Source organism: Aotus nancymaae, unplaced genomic scaffold (genome assembly GCF_030222135.1).
Source record: "Aotus nancymaae isolate 86718 unplaced genomic scaffold, 86718_ANA_hifiasm-v0.15.2.pri h1tg000041l, whole genome shotgun sequence".
Classification (NCBI taxonomy): Eukaryota; Metazoa; Chordata; class Mammalia; order Primates; family Aotidae; genus Aotus; species Aotus nancymaae.
In genome coordinates this window covers 6366482-6384473 of record NW_026988455.1, presented here as the reverse complement: position 1 = coordinate 6384473, position 17992 = coordinate 6366482, and the positions used below count along the sequence as shown (strand labels likewise).

General features: G+C 41.1%; 1 protein-coding gene across 7 annotated transcripts in view; it reads right to left on the bottom strand.

Moving 5' to 3' along the window:
- Positions 1–17992, bottom strand: part of TLN2 (talin 2) — a 464397-nt gene that overhangs the window by 155473 nt on the left and 290932 nt on the right. For all 7 annotated transcript variants that reach the window (XM_012443139.2, XM_012443144.2, XM_064361373.1 and 4 more), the window contains 3 exons: positions 15619–15682; positions 13870–13974; positions 1185–1340 (listed from right to left, as the gene is read on the bottom strand). In XM_012443139.2, coding sequence (XP_012298562.2) covers positions 1185–1340; positions 13870–13974; positions 15619–15682 — 325 coding nt within the window. The remainder of the gene's footprint in view (positions 1–1184; positions 1341–13869; positions 13975–15618; positions 15683–17992) is intronic.

Here is a 17992-nt window from a genome sequence, read left to right as displayed (position 1 = left end):
CCTATTATGATACTTTGCATAGATAAGAGGTGATAGTTCAAGCATTCAGTGGAGACTTCAGGAGTCTTAAGAAGCTGACAAATTCAGGCCGGGCACAGTGGCTTGTAATCCCAGCACTTTAGGAGGCTGAGGAGGGCGGATCACGAGGTCAGGAGTTTGAGACCAGCCTGACCAACACGGTGAAACCCCATCTCTACTAAAAAAAAAAAAATACAAAAATTAGCTGGGCGTGCTGGCACACGCCTGTAATTCCTCCTCCTCAGGAGGCTGAAGCAGGAGAATTGCTTGAGCCTGGGAGGCGGAGGTTGCAGTGAGACGAGATTGCGCCACTGCACTCCAGCCTGGGCAACAGAGTGAGACTCTATCTAAAAAAAAAAGAAAGAAAGAAAGAAGGAAACTGACAAATTCTAGCACTTTTTTTCTTATTGCACAACTTGCTCTAACAACTACCTGCCCTATTGCGTTTCACAAGTAAATGTGGCTATAGTTAAGGCATACAGTTATACTACGCTAACAACAAATACTGAAAGAACATATTCTCACTACTTTGCATAAATTTTATACTAAGTATTTTATCATCTTCATCTTAATCATAGCAACTCTGTGAAATGGGCATGACTATCACCATTTTATTGCTGAAGAAATTAAGGCTCAGAGAGGAGATGTAAGTTGAACAAGGTCACAGAGCTGGGAAATGACCAACTGGATTTCTATAATACCACACTAAAGTACATGTTATTTCCATTGTATACCATACTCTTCCTAGGCAGGCTAGGAAAACACTCCTCAGCAAGATAATCACAATTCTTAGGAACATCTAAAACAAAGAGAGGGGGCCTTTCTGTGGGCCTCAGAGCACTAGAAACTTTCCTTTGAGGATATGTCATCAGGAACACAGAACTGAGAATCATCTGGGTAAGTGGCTCTTTCTAGATATTGAACAAGAGGCTGACTTATGTAGAGTGCAGAGAAGCAACAGTGCCTGAAGAAACCCAGGCTTGCTGACCTCGCTCTGACTTCTACATTCATCCCCTTTCCTGCCCGTGGACTTGCACCATCTTCCCCCTCCACCTGGCTCTCTAAGGCCAGAGAAACCCAATGCTCAAGGATCTGGTCTTTCTCCTGTCCCCACAATATCACCCAAGGCCACGCTAGCCCTCTCCCTGCCCTCCGCCAGTCCCTACCAGTGTGAAGCTCTTGGGCGAGGCTGCCCAGCGCTTGACCGTGGTAAGGGGCCACTCCTGTAGCACTTCCTTGGTCTTCTCATCCACACGCATCACCGAGTCTTTGGTGATCCCCAGCAGGCGAGGCACGAGCTTGTTCTTGCCTTTCATCTTTTCCTGAAACAGGAGATACCGAGAGTCAGTGCTCTTCCTCTGAATACACCTGACTTTGCCAAGGAATCAGTGACTTTTTCAGTGTTTCACCTGCATACACTGTGTTTCAAAACAGGCAGGGATATAGGAAAACCAAGGTTTTGAGGCTAGGTGAGAAACTCATTAAACTAAAGGCATGGGAACTCAAACAAAGACATGAGAAGTCTGGAGAGATCCAGAAAAGCATGCTCCTGTTCAGGAGGGCAGCTTGCTCCAAAAACAGACTATGTCAGAAAGACGGGATAGAACTGAAAAGACATTCAGATAAAAAGAAGCAAAGGTGAATTCCAGGTACTATCACTCCCAGTGGCCAACTCGGTGAGTAACGAGAGTTAATCTAGTATTTCAAATTAACTAAAACTCTGCCAAAGTAGAATCTTCTCATTATAAGGAGACACAGCCGCCTATCCTTTTTTTAAATCTCTGAAATATATTTCCATTTGGATTCTTTGTTTTGGTATTTTATATATTTACTGATTCTTAAAACTTATTTTATGATTAGTTTTAATAATGTTTTAAGATATAGTAATGTCTATTAAAATAATGAACCCCTAGCTCACACTTACACCAAAACGAATTCAAGATAGATTAATAATTTAGGAAGAACATCCAAATGGGTATTTTTGTGATCCCTGGGATGAAAAATGACTTCCTAGGAAAAACACCAACATAAGAAGCCATAAAGGAAACGATTAATAGGCTTAACTCAAAATACATATACTTTTGATAGATCAGGGGAGGGGAACAGAAGATAAAGAAACCTCATAAAAAATGAAAACGACTGGGAAATAAACATTTGCAATGAATGTAATGGTAACAGACTTCATATACTGTCTATGTGATACATTCATAAATCAACAAAATAACTGCTGAAAAGCATGAACAGAAAATGTTAAAATAACTAAATGACGAAATAAGTTTTCACTTAAAATAGCTGAGGTATTTAAAATTAAAATTAATACTCAGATTTGAGGAAGACGTGAAGGGGGTCACTACTGATGAAAGCTTAAGATAGCAAAGCCTTCATGGGAGAAAATGTGTCAATATCTATCCAAACCCTTAAAAAGCTCCTACTTTTTACAAAGCTAGCTTTTAGGAACTTAGTTTTGTGTGTGTGTGTGTTTTTTTAAAGGTATAAATATGTGTAAAGATTATACCACACAGGCCGGGCACAGTGGCTCATGCCTGTAATCCTAGCACTTTGGGAGGCCGAGGTGGGTGGATCACCTGGGGTCCACAGTTCAAGACCAGCCTGGCCATCATGGTGAAAACTCATCTTTTTTTAAAAAAAAAAAAAATTAAACCACACAAAACTCAAAAAGCTAGAAACCGCCCACACTTTCAGACGAGATTGGGCACATTCAGGGTGGTATGGCTGTAGAAACAATCCAAATTTTCTATAACACAGGATTTGATATGTAAATTATAGTATTTCCAGATAACAGATTACCCTACATTATTAAAAATTATATTGTAGAAAAACAACTGGTTTTATAGAAGTAAATTATTCATATTACCTAAAAAACAGACTATAGAGCCTAATCTTAGGTGAAATAAAAATTTTTACATAGACACATGTCCATTACATGAAAAAAAGGCAATGAACATCTGATGTGTTTTGTATTTTTTTTGTGCGTTTCCTTATTTCCAAAATTTCACTTAATGCACGTATATTTTTAGAGTTGTCAGGAAAATCTTTTCAAGTCATATTTGCTGAAACCTAGCAACACCTAAACTGCTATTCTCAGAGGCACAGATACATATATTCACACAAAGTATCTATGCATTTGTGGATGTGTATACACACACCCAACACAGGGTAATGCCACTTAAAACAGAGCTGGAGCATACCAGATACTTAACAAGCATTATATGTTTATCTTCAGAGCATCCCCAAAACACCGGTATCATCATTTTTCAATCTGCAGGTGGAGAGACCGAGACCAACAGTGGTAAATGGTAAAGCCGTAATTTCAACAAAGATTTGAGGAGCTCAAAAATATCTCTGACTTCAAAAGCTGTCTACTGCAGTTTACTGTCTTCTGGTCGAAGTAAAAAGAGAAAAGGCCAAATCCTCCTCTCCGCCCTCACCATGAGCATCTGATAACCCTCAGATGGTGAGTCACCGCTTCCTCACGGAGGATACCATGGTATGAGGAATCTGCCTGGGTGTCTGAGGAGGGGGATATTCCTCCCTGAGCCTCAAGTCTTAAAAAACACAGAGAAGGGTCAGATTTTTTCAAAGAAAGAACAGTTCCACAAGGGGTGAGATCAGTGCAGGGCAGACAATGTCAGCCAATCTACTCTGATTCAGGAGCCGCACAGAGTTTTAGGTTGAGAGGCTCTAGGCAGCTAATTCGGTTGCACAGGGTTGGCACAAACCTAGCTTCTGGGACCCAGGAAGGGGACAGGAGATAAAAAATGGTTTACAGCTGCTTCCTTCGTTCTTTCCCATCTGCACCACTCCCCAGTGAGGGATTCTGGGGTGCGAGAACACAGAATCGTGACGGATTGCCCTAACTCTTATCAAGATCATTCCAGATTGGGAGAGGAAGCCACAGTGAACAAACAACTTACAGTGAACATTCCATTAGCAGGTCACAACTGAGGAAAAGGGGCTGAGGGAAGAAAAAATACTGGAACTGGCAACAGAGACCACATCGAGGGATAAAATCACCTTAGTGCCTACCCACAAAATGCAGAGCAGCTGAAGAAAGGTAAAATAGCAAATGGCTCAGACCTGCGATCCTGAGGCAAGCTCTTCCCTGGTGCAGAGACTTGTCTTACAGCCTCAATGGCAGGAATGTGATGGGAGGGCCACAAGGGAGTAAGGCTCCCTTTCCTTCCTATGCCTCAAGTCTCAGTCCCCCCCATACTACTCCTTTCCAACCTTCAATCTCCAGCTCCCTTTTATTTCCAGTAGACAAAGCATGCTAAAGCAGGCACCAGTGAAGACCCATCTATCTCATATACTCACACACACACACAGAGATTGAGCTGTGATTTTTGCCTGCCATCTAGAAGCTTCTCTCTTGAGGTGGTCCTGATTAGACAGTTTTTGTTTTGAAAATGTCTACAGCTTGTGTAACTCAGAGGCAGGAGAATGCAGGTATTCTACCAAAGACAGGCAGGATTCATTAACAAACCCAACCCCTCCTCTTTCAAACGTATTTCAGCTGCTACCACCACGGGTTTAGCCCTGGCAGCCAGCTGTGATCAAGCGGGCTGTCTGCAGGCTCTTCTCACAGGTGTAGCGATTGCCTGATTCTGACATCACCTCTGCTTGATGCCTGAGATCCAAAACTGGGTAGAGGGATGCAACTGGGCTGAACTTCTGGCTCCTGGCCCCTCACTTCAATATGGCCCAAGCCCAAATGGTCCTCCCCATGATCCAGCTGAGCTCACTAGAGTTCTAGGTTGGCTTGGCCAAAGGGCTGATGTGCATGTTTTGGTCTGTCTTCGGTACATTTCTTTTACGGGCATGGGAAAAAATACCTGTCTAAGAGCAAACCTGGGTGCTGAAGACCCTGTTTATTAGCCATTTCTCTCCCTACAAGTGACTGGTAATCCATTTTAACTAAACTCGGGATTCTGAGATGCTCTGAATGCCCTCTCTGATGTTTTTACAGTTTAGGGCAGAAGAGGGTCAGTTCCCAGGGTAAATCTCCTATCTCAAGGCTATGGCTATGTCTGAAAAGCTTTCAAAGGCAAATTTACAAGTGACAAGAGTTACACAATGACTTTCTGGAATAAAACAAGATTTAATGCTCGTCATGGGAAATGCCTTACTGTTGCTTGTGGGTTTTTGGTGTAGCAGATCATGATGAAATGGAACATAAGTCAATGAAAGAGGAAGAATGTAGACCTTGACAGCTCCCGCTTCTGGAGACCTTATAGGAGGCAGTCCCCTTTTGTGTATTAACTTATTGAAACCTCATAAAAAGCCACAATTTTATAGGTGAACAAACTGAAGCTTAGAGATGAAAGGTAAGGTAACTTATCCAAGGTCAAACGACTAAGTGGCAAAGCCAGGATCCAAACTCAAGCCTTTTTTTTCAAAGCCTATTTCTTAGCCACTGAGAATACTGCCACCTAATACTATTCCCTATGAATTCATTACATGGCTTGCAGACATTCTCTGTATGGAGGTGGGTAAACTATGGCCAATGCTAAATCCAGCTTATTTTTTATGGCCCAAGATCTAGGAATGAATTTTCCATTTTTAAATTAAAAAAAAAAGAAGAGGAAGATTTGATGCCACGAAAATTATATAAAATTCAAATTTCAGAGTCCATAAAGCTTTGTAGAAACATAGCCATGCTATTTATTTACATTTTGCCTAAGGCTGCTTTCATACTATAGGGGCAAAGTTGAGTATTGGCAAAACCTGAAATGTTTACTATCTGGCCCTTAAGACCAGGGTTTGCGAAGTGTGGGAAGAGTTCAGTGACTGGGATAATCTAAAATTTATCAGGCCAGGTACAGTGGCTCATGCCTATTATCCCAACACTTTGAACACCTGAGGTGGAAAGATCCCTTGAGGTGAGGAGCTCGAGACCAGCCTAGGCAACATAGGGAGACCCGTCTCTAAGAAAAGATAAAAATAAATTAGCTGGGCATGGTGGCATGTGCCTTTAGTGTCAGTTACTCAGGAGGCTGCAGAGAGCCATGATCATGCCACTACATTCCAGACTGGGTGACACAGTGAGATCTTGTCTATAAAAAAAAAAAGAATAAATTAAATTAATCAAATATCCTTACCTTCCAGTCACCACACTTGTTTACATACACTAGCTCACTTACTCATCATTAATATGTCATTACATACATTAAATGTCATTTACATACACTAGCTCACTTACTCGTCATTAATACTCATCATTAATATTCCTCTATAAGGAATTATTCCTGTTTTGAGATGAAGAAACTCAGATGAATAAACTGAGATTGAGAGTTTAGGTATGATCCCTAAGGTCATATAAGTTTCTACTATTTCTCATACAGGCGTAATTACCGTCTTGGATTCTAGGCCAATTTTCCCAACTCCAACATGCCAGCACTTTCTATTACAATGACATAAAGTTTAATACTGACTCCTAGGACAAAACGTTCATAGACAGAAGAAAATATGATGGTAAGCACTCTAAGCACATCAAAACAGGCCTCTCAAAATATCTATGACTGATCTCAAGGCTGTGTGGTATGAGTAAGTGTGTTCGTTATCATTATTAATTATAATTTCATTTACTTATTTAGAGTTTCTAAAAGAAACCTATAAAAGTAGTGAATGGGGGCCGGGCGCGGTGGCTCAAGCCTGTAATCCCAGCACTTTGGGAGGCCGAGGCGGGTGGATCACGAGGTCAAGAGATCGAGACCATCCTGGTCAACATGGTGAAACCCCGTCTCTACTAATACAAAAAAAATTAGCTGGGCACGGTGGCGCGTGCCTGTAATCCCAGCTACTCGGGAGGCTGAGGCAGGAGAATTGCCTGAACCCAGGAGGCGGAGATTGCGGTGAGCCGAGATCGCGCCGAGCCGAGATCGCGCCATTGCGCTCCAGCCTGGGTATCAAGAGTGAAACTCCGTCTCAAAAAAAAAAAAAAAAAAAAAAAAAAAAAAAAAAAAGTAGTGAATGGGAAGCAGGAATTACTCACCTTTAATTTACTAACTAAATTATGCTTTCATTGTGTAATTCCTTCACAATTTAATGCAATGTTCAGTTTAGGGCATGAGAAATCTGTTATTGATGTCTTTTAAAAAATGTATTATCCCAATTAGTACAACCTCTATAGAAAACAGTATAGAGATTCCTTAAAAAGCTAAAAGTAGATCTACCGTTCGATCCAGGAATCCCACTACTGGGTATCTACTCAAAGGAAAAGAAGACATTATATGAAAAATATACTTGCACACATATGTTTATAGCAGCACAATTCACAACTGCAAAGATGTGGACCCAACTTAAGTGACCATCAACTAATGAGTGGATAGAGAAAATGTGGCATATATACACCCTGGAATACTACTCAGCCATGAAAAATAACTAAATAATGTCTTTTGCAACACCTTGGATGGAGCTGGAGGCCATTATTCTAAGTGAATGACATAGCAGTGGAAAACCAAAACTCATATGCTCTCACCTAATGGGAGTTAAGCTATGAGTACACAAAGGCATACAGAGTGGTATAATGAACTTTAGAGACTCAGAAGGGAAAGGGTGGGAGTAGGGCTACAGATAAAAAACTACACGTTAGGTATAATGCACACTACTTGGGTGACGGGAACACTGAAATCTTAGAATTCACTGCTGTATAATTCATCCATGTAAACCACTTGTACCCCAAAAGCAATTGAAAAAAAAACACATATTCCTTAGGCATACAATTTTTTTTTTTGGTGCTATTCTGCATGTGATCTCTTTTCATCACATACTCTAAATGGTTTCACTAATTTTTACATACCTACTCTAAGGGCTTATTTCATATGGTTGACATATGTCTTTTCCTATGCCAATTTAATCAATTTAACAATAAATCTAAAAATTAAAATGATTGTGTACATATTGTTATAACATGTACAGGATCCATATGCTGAAAATTACAAAATGTTGAAAGTAATCAAGGAGGCTCTCTATACCATGTTTATCGGTTAAAAGACTTAACACAATTATCTCCAAATTGATTTATAAATTTAATGCAATTACTATCAAAATCAGAGCAAGGCTTTTTGTAGACACAGATAAGTTTGTTTGGAAGTATATATGAAAAGGAAAAAACCTAAAATGGCTAAAACAATTTTGAAAAAGAAGAAAAAAGTCAAGGTAATCACTTTATCTGATGTTACGGCTTACCTTATAGCCAAAGTTGATCATGGCAGTGTGATTAGAAGAGGAATGCATATTTGAATAAGAACAAAATAGAGAACCCAGAAATAGACCCATACAGATGTGAACTAAATTTTGACAATGATGCAAAAGTAATTCACTGGAGGAAAAATAGTACTTTCAACAAATGGTACTGTAGTAACTTAATTAGGGTAGGGGTTACACAAATCTACAAATATGATAAACTTGCATAGAACTAAACACACATAAGTACATGTAACACTGGTGAACTCTGAATAAGGTCTGTGGATTGTACCCATATCATTTTCCTGGCTATGCTACTGTACCATTGGAGGAAACCTGATGAAGGGCACATACAACCTTTCTGTATTACTGGTTTTTTTTGGGGGGGTTTTGTTTTTTGAGATGGAGTCTCACTCTGTTGCCCAAACTGAAGTGCAGTGGTGCAGTCTTGGCTCACTGCCACCTCTACCTGCCGGGTTCAAGCAATTCTCCTGCCTCAGCCTCCAGAGTAGCTGGGACTACAGGCGTGTGCCACCATGCCTGGTTAATTTTTTGTATTTTTAGTAGAGATGGGGTTTCACCATGCTGGCCAGGCTGGTCTTGAACTCCTGACCTCGTGATCCGCTGCCTTGGCCTCCCAAAGTACTGGGATTACAGGCATAGCCACCGCAGCCATTATTGTTATTTTTAAAACCACAGTCAGTTTTAGAACATTTTCATCCCATCAAAAAGAACCCTGCACCCTTTAGCATTCCTCTATCTTTATCATTCCCCTATCTCCCTCACCAGACTACTCTTAAGCAACCACTAACCTCCTTTCTTGTCTCTATAGATTCGCCTCTTCTGGGCACTTCACATAAAGGGATCGCATAGTATGTGGTCTTTTGTGACCGGCTTCTTTTACTTAGCATAACATTTACAATGTTTATCCATGTTGTAGCATATATCGGTATTTCATTCCTTTTTATGGCTGATGCTGCATTGTACGGATAAACCATGAATTGTCTATCCATTCATCAGTTGATGATTTGTGTTGTTTCTTGATTTCTGGCTAACACTCCTGTGAACACATATGTGTAAGTTTTTATGTGGATATACACTTTCAATTTTCTTTGGTCTATATTCCTAGGAGTGGGATTGCTGGGTTATATGGTATTTCTATGTTTAATCAATTCAGGAACTGACAGACTGTTTTCCAAAGTGACTGCACCATTTCACGTTCCCACCAGCAGGTTATGGGGGTTCCAACTTTTCATATCCTCACCAACACTTGTTATTATCTTTTTGATTCTGTGTTAGTTTTACAGTTTCCTGTGAATCTGTAATAATTTCAAAGTAGAAAGTAAAAAAAAAATGACTTGGTATATCTTGTTATAGGATAAATAATCATAGCTACAAGTCATAGTAATTTTGTTCCTTCATTTGCTAAAGCAATGATTCCCGCCCCCTGCCCAATTTTTTCATCTTACTGTATTTCCTAGAACTTCCAAAACAATGTTAGAGGGTAATGAGATGGCGGACACATTTATTCTAATTCCAATTCTTACAGATTTCTCCCTCCCCTTCACCCCCTCCCCTCCTCCCTTCCTTCCTTCATGATGGTGGGCACATTTATTCTGATTCCAATTCTTACACATTTCTCTCCTTCCTTCCTTCCTTCCTTCCTTCCTTCCCTCCCTCCCTCCCTCCTTCCTTCCCTCCCTCCCTCCTTCCTTCCTTCCCTCCTTCCCTCCCTCCATCCCTCCATCCCTTCCTCCCTCCATTGAGACAAGAGTATCGCTCTATTGCCCAGGTAGGAGTACAGTGGCGCAATCTTGGCTTACTGCAATCTCCACATCCCAGGTTCAAACAATTCTTCTACCTCAGCCACCAGAGTAGCTGAGATTACAGGTGAGTGCCACCACACCCAGCTAATTTTTCTATTTTTAGTAGAGACAGGGTTTTACCATGTTGGCCAGGCTGGTCTCAAACTCCTGACCTCAAGTGATCTGCCTGCCTTGGCCTCCCAATGTGCTGGCAGATTACAAGCATGAGCCACCATATACAAGAAATGTATAAGAAATTTTATAGATTTCTCTCTAGCATTTCTATTAAGTATGATACTAATGAGAGGTTTGATACTGATGATCCTCTATCATGGTGAGCAAGTATACTTATATTCCAGCATTTTAAAGAATTTTTAATAAGAAGATGTTGTTTTATCAAATACCTTAGTGGCTTTATATAAAATAGTCATATGATACCATCTTATTTAAAGTCTTGATCTGATTAGAAGGTTCATTAATTCTTAATATTGATCCATTCCTGAATTTTTTAATTATACCACTTTTAAAATAAGGCAAACTATGGTCAAGTAAATTGTATCAAAAACAACTGAGCAAAACACTAAAGTGAGCAATATGCTATTAACATTGTAGAAAGTGACAAAAATAAAAATAATAAAAATTGGAATATCTAATATGTATATAGAAGTTGCAATTGCTTGGCTGGGCTCAGTAGCTCACACTTACTAATCCCAGCACTTTGGGAGGCCGAGGCGGGTGGACCACCTGAGGTTGGGAGTTGGAGACTAGCCTGACCAACATGGAGAAACCCCATCTCTACTAAAAGTACAAAATTAGCCGGGCGTGGTGGCGCATGCCTGTAATCTCAGCTACTTGGGAGGTTGGGGCAGGAGAATCACTTGGACCTGGGAGGTGGAGGTTGTAGTGAGCCGAGATCACACCATTGCACTCCAGCCTGGGCAACAAGAGCAAAATTCTGTCTAAAAAAAAAAAAAGAAGTTGCAAGTGCTACCTACTTTCTTAATCCTCTCTTCTCTTCAAAGAGTTGTAATTTTTAAAAAATATAGAGAAAGAAGGGAAAATGGAAAAGGGAAGAAAGGAAGAAGGAAGAAAGGAAAAAATCTATCATGCTCTTCTTTTGCCCTAAATAATTTTGTAAAAGGAGATTTGGTTTAATCAAATCTACAAGACCCTGCTATAACCAGAAGATCTTTGCTCTCTCTGAAATTATCCTAGTGACCATGGACCAATTTTTCTTAGCTCTAAATTGTCTTTGGAGAACAAATTTATTTTTCCTACAATTTGATATTCAATTTCTCTTCCTTTCTAATTATAGTTTTCTGTATGTTCTTTATTATCCTGAATTTACTGACCTACATGCAAGAGGCACAACAGTTTTTTTTTTTTTTTTTTTTTAGCACATCACTGAAACCGACTGTGTGTGAAGCCTGATGGTATTAATGGAAGATGATGTGAATGTAAGAGATGAATTTAATACTAAAAGGACTACAGGGAAACTCAAGAAAATAAATGGAAATTGATACCATTACCAGAGGACATGATGAAAATTTGTTTAATCTTTGTCCCTGCAAGTCACTGGAGCTCATCTACTACTGGATGCTCTTCACAATAATGAATGAAAAGCGCGCCTTCTAAAATGAGCGGATCTCCCCATGTGTTCAAGGCACAGATGGGAAGCTAGAGCAGTGGAAGCAGGTGACACCTCTCAAATGGGGTCAGTACAGCTAAGGCAGTACAGCTAGAGGCTGGGAACACCATCTGTGCATCACGGAAACCTGAATTCAAGTCCCGGCTTCTTCAGTTACTAGCCTTACGGCCCCAACTGAATCACTGGATCTAGCTGGGCCTCTGTGTTCTCACTTATACAAAGAAGATAACAGGGCTGGGCACAGTGGCTCACGCTTGTAATCCTAGCACTTTGGGAGGCCGAGATGGGAAGATTGCCTGAGCTCAGGAGTTCAACACCAGCCTGGGCAACACGGTGAAACCCTGTCTCTACTAAAATATAAAAATTAGCCAGGCATGGTGGCATGCACTTGTAGTCCCAGCAACTTGGGAGGCTAAGGCAGAAGAATTGCCTGAACCAGGGAGATGGAGGTTGCAGTGAACCAAAATCATGCCACTGCACTCCAGCCTGGGTGACAAAGCAAGACTCTGTCTCCAAAAAAAAGAAGAAGATAATAGTAGTAGTTCTGCCCCTGGGTTGCTGATAGGTTTGAATGAGATAAGCTTGATGGAGGGCTATTTACTGAGCATTATTACTGTTATTATTAATAAGTGGAGTCATTGTTACCTAGATGGCATCAGTGCCATTCAAAAATTCACTGATACTTTAAAATGCCACTAAATGTAAAAAAATTCGACCTCTCAATTACTTTTCTTAAAAACAAGGTGACTGGGCTAACGCCCTTTTCGGCTTTAGCCCACCTACACCCAGGTGATTAATATTTAAAATAAATAAATAAATAAATAAATAAACAAGGTGACTGACATATACTTTCTTCATTGCAAAGGCCTAGCAATTTTGGGTGTAAAACTGAAAGCTAGTTTTGTGGATGTATTAATAATAAGCATGCAGCACATGTCTTTCTGACATATAACATCTTAATATCTCCTCTCCCCAAATGAGGCAGCTTGCTCCAATGAGAAGAAGAGTCAAGAAAAACATCTTTTTTTTTGAGACGGAATTTCGCTCGTTACCCAGGCTGGAGTGCAATGGCGCGATCTCGGCTCACCGCAACCTCCGCCTCCTGGGTTCAGGCAATTCTCCTGCCTCAGCCTCCTGAGTAGCTGGGATTACAGGCACGCGCCACCATGCCCAGCTAATTTTTTGTATTAGTAGAGATGGGGTTTCACCATGTTGACCAGGATGGTCTTGATCTCTTGACCTCGTGATCCACCCGCCTTGGCCTCCCAAAGTGCTGGGATTACAGGCTTGAGCCACCGCGCCCAGCCAAGAAAAACATCTTAAAGGACAAATATAACTTCTTCTTTTGCAGTTCTCTTTGGCTGTGGGGAAAGACACCTTCTTAGTCTGGTCAGCTCTATCTTTCCAACTTCAGTCCCTGGAAGCAACACAGCTGGTTTGCTCCCATTTGCTGAAAGCAACACAAGAAGACTCACTATAAGTTAGAGCTTTCTCCAGGGCCCCAGGCAAGAGGCCAAGGGGTCAAAGCAAAACAAGTAGAAATCAGTGAAACCTAATAGTTAAGACAACTAAAAAGAGTATCATTTTCCTGAGGTCAGGAAAAGCAAAGCGGTAACCAAGATAACCAGAGGTTTGTCAGTCAAGTGAAGATGGAACCCATCAAGGGCCAACCTGGGCTTGCTCACAGGTGCAATTTCAAAGACACACCTCTTTTCCTCCAGTAGGAAGACAGACAGTTCCCATGAAAACACATCTGAAGGCCATAAAATCCAAAGTCCTATCTTAAAGTATACAAATTAAGGACCACATTTACCCCATGAATTCGATTTGGTCTGCAGTGGTGAATAGCCTTCACTTAGTTCACAGGACTCTTGACAGTCCTAAATGAAACATTGTTGGGAAAAGGAATATGAAGTAAAAGTGAACCCACTCCTTCAGGGACTTTACCCCTGACAGTGATTCGAGCCAAAGCCCAGCTGCCCAGAGGCTCCTGGACAGCCGGGCTCACTCACAGCCCACAGGTCATACCCCTGAAGTCCGTGCTGCGGCTAAACGCAGGTCAGCACTAGACAGATGTTCCACCTCCAAATGCTAGGGGGTGAGCAGGTCAAACCAGGCTTAACAGCAAATGCTTGAACAAAAGAAAAAAGGAGGTGGCTGAGGCGAACACTCTCTCCATTCTGCCCAACTCACCTTCACCAGGAAGAAGGACACGCCATATGTGCGGAGGGACCGTGCGAGTTTCACGTACTTGACCTTGGCTTCTATTTCACTCATCTCTCCGCAGTTCTTATGCTCCTGCAAAAGTGACAGTACCCGGGGACCAGTTATTGCATCTCTGCCAGCAGGTGGACCTGGAGAGAGGTAGTTACTACACGCAGTGGACACAGTGGCTAGGAATGATCATTAAGTGATGTTTGTGTCTTGTTTGTGTCTGAGACCCCTCCATGACACAGGCAACTGCTGACCAAGGATCAAAGCACACAGGAGGTTCTAACACGGGGATTTCAAATGAGAGTTTAAGGCCAAGCAGCCTACATTACTTTACAACTAAATGTGACGATTCATGCACACATGCAGTGTGGTGGGAACAGGGTCCATAACTGTAATCACATTTTCAAAGGACTTCACATCCCAAATGGTTCAGAGCCAAGACGTTAAATGATACCAAGAAAAATGTTCTTCTCAAGAGATGTGTCATTCTAACATCCATCTAAAATGTACTGGCCAGCTGTGGTGTGCTCATACCAACATTTTGGGAGGCCAAGGCAGGCAGATCATGTGAGATCAGGAGTTCGACACCAGCCTGGCCAACATGGCAAAACCCCATCTCTACTGAAAATACAGAAATTATCCAGGTGTGGTGGCATGTGCCTGTAATCCCAGCTACTTGGTAGGCTGAGGCACGAGAATCACTTGAACCTGAGGGGTGCAGGGGAGAGGGGTGGAGATTGCAGTGAGCCAGGATCGCCCTATTGCACTCCATCCTGGCTCTGCCTCAATTAAAAAAAAAAAAGGTATCATTTTTCCAAAGAATAGGGCATGCCTGTACATGATACCACTCAGAAACAATACTGGGGAAAAGTATGTTTTATACACATAAAATTTGTATTTTAATTTATATTTACAATTCAGGATCAAAGAAGACTTTGGTATCTTGGATTCCTTAGAGTGTTTCATGGCAAAGTTGGTGTTAGGGCTTTTCTTACTGGCTGCGTAGACTAGAGAAGTCTCTGACTTACTTTTGTTTTGTTTTTGAGATGGAGTCTCGCTCTGTCGCCAGGCTGGAGTTCAGTAGTGCAATCTCAGCTCACGCAACCTCCGCCTCCTGGGTTCAAGCAATTCTCCTGGCTCAGCCTCCCGAGTAGCTGGGAGTACAGGCATATACCACCACACCCAGCTAATTTTTGTACTTTTAGTAGAGACAGGGTTTCACCATGTTGGCCAGGATGGTCTTGATCTCCTGACCTTGTGATCCACCTGCCTCAGCCTCCCAAAGTGCCGGGATTACAGGTGTAAGCCACTGCGCCCGACCAAGTCTCTGACTTTTAGAATAATCCTGGATTTTTAAAAGGCACTAGTTTCCAAATGCCAGCTTCAAAAAACAAATCTCAGGACAAAGAGGCTACTTGTAGCTCCTTCCTCCGTGCATGTTAACAGTCTATAACCTTGTTTCAAAGTTACCAAGATAATGCCTTTGAAATTAAATGGATGCACATTTTTCTCAGAAGGGCTAGGTAACCTTTAGCAAGAAAATATGGATTAAGATAATAAATCTGCCCAAACTAGAACTGTCAGCTTCTTTACTCTTGAGTCGCTAATCATTTATTATATGAGAGTACAGGCACAAGGCATAAAACTATCACGCGCAGAGGCCCCCTCATACTAATAAATGAGAATGGGGAGTGAGGAGAATAATAAAGTTCTGTACATTTCCAATACCTGAAAGATCCTCTTTTCAGCTCCTCTCTGCTTGATGTATTCTTTGGGCAGGAATTCCTTTAGACTAAGAGAGAGAGACATTTAAAAAGGAAAGGCATTTATCATGTTCTACGATGAGAAGCAAAGCCAAGATGTTTAATAAAACTCACAGTTAACTCACTATGTCTCCCAATATTTTATGGAGTAATTAATAACAGACTGCTGTATCCTACGATGCACTTGAATAAGGGCACAGACGTAAAACTAGTAGGATAGAAAAGGTCAAACTAACATATTTAAAGAAGAAAGAATTTCCAGGATCTATTGTGAAGTGGAAAAAAAAAAAGGAGCACAAGAGAATATAGTATGCTACCCTTTGTAAGAAAGGAAAGAAATAGTTTTTATTTTAAAAACACTATTTTCTATTGTCTACATATTTTTTAAAAAATAAAACAAAGATAAACCTAGTACTAATAAAAATGGTTCTCCATGGAAGAGGGGAAAAACAAGGAGAAGGGAACAAAAATGAAAGGTAAACTCATTTCTTGTATTATAGTTTTCATTTTAGAATCACATGAAATTGCAAAAAAAAGCAACACCTAAAAAATCTAAAGCAAACTAAAACAGTATACTAAGTTGACAACGTAACTACAGGGAGAATAATTATTTCAAGTAACTTTGCCAAATAGTCTTTTGACTATACATCCCTTGTAGGATATTATGGACAAAATAAACCATAGTAGGCTTGTTGGTAAAAATGTTAGTATTTAAAATTAGCATCTACTTTCCCTCCTGTCTACACACACACACACACACACACACACACACACACACATACACACACTACAATTAGGGTATCACATATAAGTAGGGTGTTACATTTAACTAGGATAAACTAAATAAGTGTTTATGGTTGTTGTTTGAAACCAAGCTTTTCAACATAAAATAGATAAAAATAAACAAAATGCAAAAAGACTTGGGGAAAAATTCTTCATCTTTTATTTGACCAGGAAATACTGGCCTGAGTGCCTGATTCATTTTTCTTTTCCTGAAAAACATTTTCTAGCTATGTCCCCTTTAAAGGCCAGGAGCAAGCACAACCTGGTAGCACCCCCAGTGCCTCGGCCAGATGTTCTTCTAAATACCATTTCCACTAAAAGGAACCAGAAAGTCTTAGATAAATCACTGATTCTTGGTCTGAGGCAGAAAATGTATAAAATGTTCCTGGGACTTCTTGCGGCTTGAATCAAGGAAGCTACCAAGATGATACTGGAGCCACTATCAATTGTGGTCACGATGGCCAAGGGGAGACCTATGTTAATTCTAGCTATATAATTATAAGCTTGATTGGCTCACAGTGCACTGAAGTTTATACACTGAACTAAACTATATTATTGGTGCAGTTAATTAGAAATCAAGCAGCAACAGGAGGCCTAAGGTAAAGGCCATCTGAGACTGCAGAACACCAGGGAACCCCGCCGGGTGGTTGCAGAGCAGGGAATACTGCTCCGGTCCCACGAATGCCTTCTCAACATGGAGACTGTATGAGGGCCTCGTAAAGAGGGCTTATGCAAAGATCTCTGAGAAGGGAGGCGACCTCTGCTCACAAGATCTGGGAAGGTCTTTGCAGATGGGAGGTGGCAAGGAGGAGAAAAGCCTTGCTGGGCAGAGATCACAGAAGGCCTCAGGCTCTGCCCAGGTTCTCAGAATATGGAGTGATTTTAATTGCTCTCTGTCCTCAATGCTTGGGAGATAAAAGCCCCTTGATGCATTGGGAATGGTCAGACTGTCCGCTATACTTCTGATGCAGCCACACCCTGATAACAATCAGTGATAAACTCAGAGTACTAGTTTAGCATGTCTTAGAAGGATCTCAAATGCACTCCCCACCCTGGCTATCTTACCTACACCTTCACCCTCCACTTCCACACCCATAAGATCAATAAGATTGCTCCAGTAATAAAAGTGTTTAGAGCCCAGAGCCCCAGGGCCAATGCAGTTCCCACGCTTGCCATTGGTCCCCCAGACCCACGCTGTGAATTGTACTCTTGTGTCTCTGTCTCTATTTTCCTTTTCTCAATCCCTCATCACCACTGGGACTAAGGGCACCCACATACGGGGCTGGGCTGGTTCTCAACATCAATGAATTCCCATTAGCCAAAAGTTGGATGATTTAAAACTTTATATTAAAAAAGAGAGAACAAAATAATAAATCCATCCATCCAGCTTCGACAATTACCAACTCAGTCATGACTCATCTATTTCCCCACCCCACTGACCTCCCCCAGATTATTCTGATGCAAATCCCAGACATTTTATAATTAATATCAAGCAATGGGACAATTTGAGGATCAGAAAAAGGATGACTGCAGTAAGTTAAAGCACAGATACTTAA